General features: G+C 53.3%; 1 protein-coding gene across 2 annotated transcripts; it reads right to left on the reverse strand.

Annotated features, from left to right (window-relative positions):
• Positions 1 to 1465: 1465 nt before the first annotated feature.
• On the reverse strand, positions 1466 to 5772 carry LOC123165480 (beta-galactosidase 9). Of its 2 annotated transcripts, XM_044583135.1 has the most exons (13): positions 5104 to 5765; positions 4948 to 5014; positions 4631 to 4867; positions 4203 to 4291; positions 3987 to 4092; positions 3806 to 3893; positions 3561 to 3679; positions 3295 to 3459; positions 3040 to 3209; positions 2840 to 2949; positions 2635 to 2744; positions 2329 to 2541; positions 1466 to 2246 (listed from the first exon to the last, which is right to left on the reverse strand). In XM_044583135.1, exons 1-13 carry the CDS (start codon positions 5469 to 5471, stop codon positions 1935 to 1937), a joined length of 2154 nt encoding a protein of 717 aa, XP_044439070.1. In that variant the 5' UTR covers positions 5472 to 5765; the 3' UTR covers positions 1466 to 1934. The 2 variants fall into 2 exon arrangements, with proteins under 2 accessions (XP_044439070.1, XP_044439069.1); XM_044583134.1 differs by having other exon boundaries at positions 2329 to 2744; positions 5104 to 5772.
• Between the last annotated feature and the right edge of the window lie 2333 nt (positions 5773 to 8105).

Below are 8105 nucleotides of genomic sequence, written 5' to 3' on the forward strand. Positions count from 1 at the left end.
ACGTTGAATAGATGCGAGTGGATCGAAAAGTGTGAAACAATGCTCTACATCGAGGAGACACGCGTGGGAGATGATACGAACCAGCGGCAGCAACCGTCCCTGTGTCCGTGGCGGCTCGCGTGAAAATGAGGCCGGCCAGCGTCCGTGGCGGCTCGCGTGAAAAAGAGGCCGGTCAGCGCATCGTGGCGGCGGGCGGCGGCACATGCAGGTAGGCTAGCTACGTGCATGCATGCAGGCTAGCTGCTGGACATGTCGTGCATGCATAACAGGCTTCTGTCGTTGCGGCGCGCGCACGACCCAAGTCTAACCAAGGCCCAACGGGCTAACCACGGCACCGTCCGCCGCGACCCCACTCATCAGGTCCAACGGGCGACATAGTCAGCGCGGCCCCACTCGTCAGAGTTAACGGTCAAAGCACTGACCCGACGGCATCCAACATTTGTGACCAGTTCTGAGGGTTTCGGGTAAGGAAGTGGGGAAAAGTGAGCAAAAGTTAAAGGTGTGGGGATGAATGAGTATGGCTAAGAAACCAGGGGCACAGATGTAAAAATCCCAAAAGAGATACCACTCAGGTTTTCATTTATCTGAAACCAAGTGTCTTTTACAACATTTACTAACTTTTCATCAATATATACACTTGTGCTGCACCCCTTGAGATAATAAAAGTCTGGCCATGTTCATGAGCACTTCACTTGCATCCACCGGGCATCGAAACCCTGTCTTTACACTCTCTGCATCTCGCCTCAGATCGCTGCACACGTACGTACATCTTTTTGCATGTTCTTCTATGCCTCTGAAGCACCCCGTTCACTCACTCACTCACTGAGCAGTCAGCGGAGACATGATCAAACAATTTCTGTCAGTTCAAACTTAGAGCAGGCCAGCAGGGGGTCGGAGGAGGCAATAAAACACCTTTCAGTTCAGGTAAAAAAAATCCTGTCAGTTCAAATAAAAAATTCCATCAGTTAGATAAAAAATCCTTCAGATAAAACTGGGCCTGCTGCAGTTGAACGCGAAATACTAACCAGAGCCCAGGTTATCTAGGGAAGCATGTGTTATTCACAAGAATTTTGTAACAATATATTTTTGGTATCATGAAGGGGAGCCTTGACGCGGCGGTAAAGTTGTTGCCTTGTGACCATGAAATCATGGGTTCGAGTCTACTATAGACCGAAAGTGGTCGGATCCTTCCCCGGATCCTACGCAAGCAGAAGCTTGCACCGGGCTGCATTTTTGCATGCCTTACTAATCCAGATGGATGGCAGATCATTTCTCTAGGTAACTTAACTTTACAAACAATGATGAATGTTAGTTGGATGATTACTACTCCCTCCGTCCCATAATATAAGAACGTTTTTGTCATTAGTGTAGTAGCAAAAACGTTTTTATATTGTGGGACAGAGGGAGTAGTACATAATTATTTTCTCTAAGTGGACGAGTGCTCACCGAGAAGTGAACAATTCTGGAATCAATGAACCACTGGGGATTTGCCATATAACTTCTGAAGAACATGTTCAGAAGGAATGGACGATTTTCAGAAAATAATTCCCCCAGGACCAAGAGGGATTCAGTTTACTTCAGAAAGCACTTGCGTGCGCAGGCCTGAGAGCAGATCCACCCACCTACCAACGGCTCGAAGTACATTTGTGATCGAGAACCAACGATGGTGTGCCGGCAGGACGGCCGGCCGCCGCGCCTGAGCTACTGTTCCGGCGACCCTCGCCGGCCAACACTCTTTAATTAGCTCTCCATGAATAAATACTACGCCTACTAGTCTTTGTACGACTGTACGTATACCAACCGTATCCGTATCTAGGCCGTATGTACTGACATGTATTCGTGTGCCCTCTTCCTCCATCCATCCATCCGTTTTCCTCCAGATTATTCACAATTTCTGCATGCCATCTTCCTCCTCCCGTACGTCTTCCCGCTCCTCATGTCGTCCTCGTCATGAGCGTGACGCCCGACAGGTCGCCGCCGAACTCCTCGAGCACGACGAGCAGGTTGCCGCTGGGCTTGAGCCACGACCGCGGCACGTGGTACCACCGCTGCGAGATGTCGCCGCAGTTGGTCTGGCACTTGGCCTCGCTGAAGGTGCCGGCGTAGCTGCAGGCGCCGCAGCTGCCGGAGGCCCTGTACGACCAGTACCGGCCGGCGTTGTTCCCGTTCACCCAGATCTGTCCCTTCCCCATGCTGCCCATGTCCAGCGCCACCGGAGCGCTGCCCGCCGGCGCCGCGAAGTAGGCCTACAGGTCAGGAGCCAAACCAGGTTCAGAACTGTACTGAAGTTCAGTGAAATGGCAATGTCGATAAAGATTCTGCACTGACCTTGTGCCATGTGAGCGGCTGCGCGCCGGTGGCGCTGCTCCACTCGACGGAGGAGCTGCCGCTGATGGAGTTGACGCCGAGCGACTCGCCTTTGAGGCCGATCTGGTACGTCCACTTCTGATTGCTGAGGTCCCTCTTCCCCTGGTTGAGCCCGGACAGCGTCACCGGGCCGAGGACGCCCACGTTCCAGGCCTCGTAATGTGTCCCTTGGTTCTGCCAGAGAGTTACCATGTCAGAAATGGCCTGAGGACCGAGACAGTGCAGGTGCCATGGCCATGGCAGCCTGAATCTGAGATCAAAACTTACAGGGAGGCCCATTGCGGAGCTGAGGATGGAGATCTTGTTGCTGCCCTGCCACATCTTCACGGGCTTGCTGTACGTCAGCTTCGGGCTGTTGTAGCCGCCATAGGCAACGCCTGGGACACGGACAAATGTTCATCAGTAAGTAGTAACATTCAGCCTCGATTTGATCGATATACCGGACAAAAAGATTCAGAGTTTCAGACAGTACCGAAGGACTGGCCGTTGACGAACACCTGCACCGTGTGGCCGGCGGAGTTGATGGTGAGCTGCGGCCACTGGCCGGACTTGAGGAACTGCTCGCTCGAGTCGATGTTGACGCTGCATCAGGGGGAAAATTCAGAGATCAGCGGAGGTCAATGAATGGTTCCATGGAGACAGTCAGAGAGAGATGGCCAGTCCGTCACTCACTAGGTGGTGTACCACAGGTAGTCGGACTTGTCCCAGGTCATGCTCAGCTGCTCCACCAGGCCGTCCTTGGTGAAGGCGCTCGAGTCCAGCGCGTTGGTGTCCTCGCTGTACGACTGCCACGCCAAGCCCCCCGCCGGGTTCATCTTCGCCGGCAACGACGGCTCCTTCACCTGCGCCACAAATCGACAGAATGTCAGGGCATGCTGTCGTTCAGTTGAGGCTGCCTTGTGTTGTTTCTTTCTTGAGCAGCCGTACCGTGGCGGTGTTGAAGACGGCGGTCTTGCAGTCCGGCAGGATGCTGATGGACCAGGCCGGGAGGTCGTACCGCCGGCCGTTGTACACGACCCTCGCGGCGGCGCTCGTGTGGTAGTTGGACAGGAACGCGGCGCAGGCTCCGGTGCTCGACTTGAACACGTACGCCTGCACAAGCAACAGATATTCCATCAGTTTCAGAAGCATTTCTTGGCTCTCTCGTCACCTGAATTTGTGTAGGGATGGAATGGGATGGGACGAGACCGAACCTTCTCGTAGTTGCCGATGCGCTGGACGGTGGGATCGCCGGAGACGAGCGCCGGCTCGGCCTGCTTGATGGCCTTGTGCAGGTCCCTCAGGTGACCCCATTTCGGCTGCCTGATCAGACCTGCGCACCATGCCACCAATGGTTTTCCGTCAGTTTGCAACTGTTTCTTGCACCCGGGAAAAGCAGAACACAAACTGAAATTTCTGAATCCTGCTTGCTGCACAGATGGCGTAACGGTCGACGTACCGTATTCGTCGATCGGCGCGTCGTAGTCGTAGCTCGTCGCGATGAACGGGCCGCCGGCGGTCCGGTCGAAGTTTGTGCCTCCATGGTACTGAAAGAAAGACAGATCAAATGTTAGGTGCCACTGCCACTACAACTGAAATCCCAGTGACAACACGTGGTAGCTCCAGCCTCGGTGGCTCACCATGTAGTAGTTGACGAAGGAGCCGCCCTTCTGAACGAACCTGGCCACGGCGAACGCCATGTCCTCCACCGGCCGGTGCGGCACCGCGCCGCCGAACGCCGTGAACCTTCAACAAATCGGCCGTGTCAACAATGTCGTGAGCTTGCAGCAGGTTGCAATTCCGGTGCAGTTCATCGAGGGTTTTCATTTTTCACGTGTCGTGTCATGCGAACTTACCATCCAGTCCAGGCCTCGGTCCACATGGTAGGCTTGCTGTTGGAGTTGGGGCTGAAGTAGTCGCAGTAGAAGCCATTGCAGGAGTTTATCTGCATGCGGCCAACACGAACCCGTTCATCGTTACCCGGGGAGCACAAGCTGACAAATATTTCAATTTTAAAAAGAAAAGGAACGAATTACTAGTAGCTAGCATAGAGTAGGAGTATATTTTGTGGTGGCAGTGCCAGGCTGCAAAGTGGGCAGCTTGATTCGGTGATGTGATGTCCTAACGGCAGAAGCATGTGCCCGGCGCGAGAAAGCGAAGTGGTTAAATCACTACGTAGCTGGCACCGCAATTTGCTCTTTCGGCAATGCGCCATGGGACATGCCGCCATGGCATTCATTGGCAGCGATGGCGAGATGAGAAGGAGATGGCATGAGATTATTACCACGGGGTCAGGGGCGTCGTCCTGCTTGCACATGACCCAGGGCACGCCGGCGTCGGTGGCGACGGCCATCTTGGCGGCCCAGTTGGCGTAGGGCTTGGCGCCGGCGCCCATGGCCGACTCCATGGGCCCGTACTCGTTCTCCACCTGGGCGAGGATGATGGGCCCGCCCTGCCACTCGAAGAGGCCCTCCGACTTCATCATCGACACGATCTTCTCCACGAACCTCTGCATCTCCGCCTGCCCATGCGCGTCCACAGTTCATCTCAGCTCCGTCGTCAAATCATCAAACCCAAATCGCAATTCAGCCAGCACTGTACCTTGAAGGGACCGTTGTCCGTCCGGAAGCTGATGCCGGGCACGTACTTGAGCCAAACAGGGAATCCACTGCAACACCGCCCAAAACGATCCAAATCACCACCAAGGAAGCAACAAGAATGAGCGCTGGGGGACAAGAATCACATTGAGTTGGTTACCCGAAGTTCCACTCGGCGCAGACGTAGGGGCCGATGCGGAGGTGGACGTAGAGGCCGGCCTGCTTGGCGAGCTTGACGAAGCGGACGAGGTCGTAGCGGTCGGCGAAGTGGTACTGCCCGCGCGCCGGCTCGTGGCCGTTCCAGAAGACGTACGTCTGTATCACGTCCAGGCCGCCGTCCTTGGCCTTCTGGATGAGGTCCGGCCACATCTCCGGGGTGCTGCGCGGGTAGTGGATGGAGCCGGACATGAGGATGCGGCGCTGCCCGTTGATCACCACGGCCCTGTGGTCGTAGGACACGGCGGCATTGGCGACGGCGGCGAAGGCGGCCGCGACGAGCAGGGCGAGGAGGAGGCCGCCGGAGGGCATGGTGGCTCTGTTCTCTCCGCCTCGATGGGCTGACAGCTCGGACAGTGTGAACCAACTCCAACTGGTGGTTGGCTTCCTGGAGGGGCAATGGAGGGAGGGAGGGACGGGTGGGAGAGGAGGGGAGGCGTGGATGGCGCTGGGCTTATAATGTGTGTGCCGATGACGGGGCCTATCTATCGGCTGGACGGAGGGACGGACGGACGGCGCCGGTGCCCGAGTGGGAACGTGTTCTTGATTTCTGGAATCTTTTCTGCTTGTTTAACTGCTCTCCTTCGATCTTTCCCCCTCCCTTTTGGATTACCGGATGCTGTTTACCACTGGGGAAGGAGGAGGAGGGGGAGGGGGAGGGGCGGCGTCGACGGAATGGTGAAACTGTGAAGCGGAAAGCAGAGGAAGCGTGTGCCCTGCCGTGATTCTGGAGGGTGGAGTGGAGGGAAAAGGATTGGGAGGCGAGAGGTGGAGCCCGCGTCCAGCAGGAATCCCTTCTTCTCATTTCATTTTTCGTGAGTAATAAAACTGAAAGTGATTTGTATCGCATGACATTGCATCCCAATTACGTGCCTCATTTGATGGAGGCTGTTGATGAGCGGGCGGTTTGTGAATTCAATCGGCGGTTGAAGCGGTTGTGGCACTGACCGTACCGGATGGCATTGAATATTGGGGGTGTGGGTTCAGCAATATCTACAAGCAACACGGCGGCCTGACATTTGCGCGCTTCCTTTCCTTTTCGAGGTACCAAAGTGCCAGTGCCGTGCCTTTTTCGCAATATACCCTGCTTCGTGTTGTTTTTAAAAATAGGAACGTGTAGGCGTTCTGCCATTTGAATAGACACAAGGCAAAGATTTAATTTCTAAAGAAATAAAAAAGGGAAGAAAAGGCTAAAGCCCTAACGTCATCTTGGATTCGAACGATTTTGTAATGGAATTTTGAAGATTCTAATCATTCGTATTATTTCTCTACATGGGTTGTTTGATTCGTAGGATTAGAATCGACAGAACCTTTTTTATAGAATTCATTTGTACTAGTTTTTATAAGAAAATTTTGATCCACTCCAACCTTATGTGAAGAATCCTACGGTTTTTTACACAATCAAAAACTCATATTAATCATAAAGTATTGCTGATCCCCCACACCCCCACCCCCCACAAAGGATGGTTCCATTAACTCGGTATGAAGCATAAAGGGCGTGTTTAGTTTCTCTGCTCGCACCTGCATCACACCAGGCATGCAAAAGCTGGCCTGTTTGGTGTCCTGCGCGGCCTTCTCAGCCTGGCCCAACTGATGCAAAAGCAGGCCTCCCAGCTAGGCTGAGAGGAACGCAGGAATCGAGTGTTCCTGCGATGCAGCATCGCGCCTACACCCGCGCTTCCACTTAAAGCGAAGCGGTACTCGAGAATGACCCTAATATTGTTCAGAATTACTTCAAAACTACCACCGCAACTCTCTTTCCTCTACTCACAGATCGGATCGAGGAAACAAATCAATCGCCGCCGCCGTCCGGAGCTTCTTCTCGTGCCGTCGGTCAGAGCTACCACCTCCACAACTGGCCCGAGCCCCCTCGTCCGTCTCAACCCTGCCATCCTAGCTCCCTCTTTCGCCACTGGTCGTTGAACGTCCATGCTCCTCTACTCGCCGGTACCTGGATGCGCGTGCTTGCAGGAGCTGCGTTGGAGGGGGAGGCGCGCCTGTGCTGGCTCGGCCTGACTGCCGGTGGTCGCGGCGGCACCATGGGGTGCTGGTGGTGCAGGAGCTCACTAATTTCTCATACAGACTTCCAAACACCATCTCACGTTGGCCTGCCCAATATCATGCACACAACCAAACATACACCTCTACCCATTTTTGCATCGGCTTAGCCAAGCTACTCACCCAGGATGGTGGATACGATGCAGCGTGAGGCTATGCATGAAACCAAACACGCCCAAAGGGGATACAAAACACAAGAGCACACATCCGGTCTCTGCGCACACGCACACACGGTCAAACAACACTGAAGCTATGCTTGTACGGGTCAAAAGACTCCGGAGTGAACAAAACAATCCGCTTATGTCCTTGCACTTCCGTGTAACTAGGGGTGCAAACCAAGTATAGTGTACTTTCGTAATTTTGAACAAAAAGTGTCAATGCATGAAAAAACTTTTAACATGATTCCTCAATAATTTTTTCATTGTAACCGACTCTCCGTTATTTCTGTTGGAAATATGCCCTAGAGGCAATAATAAAATGGTTATTATTATATTTCCTTGTTCATGATAATTGTCTTTTGTTCATGCTATAATTGTGTTATCCGGAAATCGTAATACATGTGTGAATACATAGACCACAACATGTCCCTAGTGAGCCTCTAGTTGACTAGCTCGTTGATCAACAGATAGTCATGGTTTCCTGACTATGAACACTGGATGTCATTGATAACGGGATCACATCATTAGGAGAATGATGTGATGGACAAGACCCAATCCTAAGCATAGCACAAAGATCGTGTAGTTCGTTTGCTAGAGCTTTTCCAATTGTCAAGTATCATTTCCTTAGACCATGAGATTGTGCAACTCCCGGATACCGTAGGAGTGCTTTGGGTGTGCCAAACGTCACAACGTAACTGGGTGGCTATAAAGGTGCACTACGGGTATCTCC

This window comes from Triticum aestivum, chromosome 7D, assembly GCF_018294505.1.
Source record: "Triticum aestivum cultivar Chinese Spring chromosome 7D, IWGSC CS RefSeq v2.1, whole genome shotgun sequence".
In the NCBI taxonomy this organism is placed as follows: domain Eukaryota; kingdom Viridiplantae; phylum Streptophyta; class Magnoliopsida; order Poales; family Poaceae; genus Triticum; species Triticum aestivum.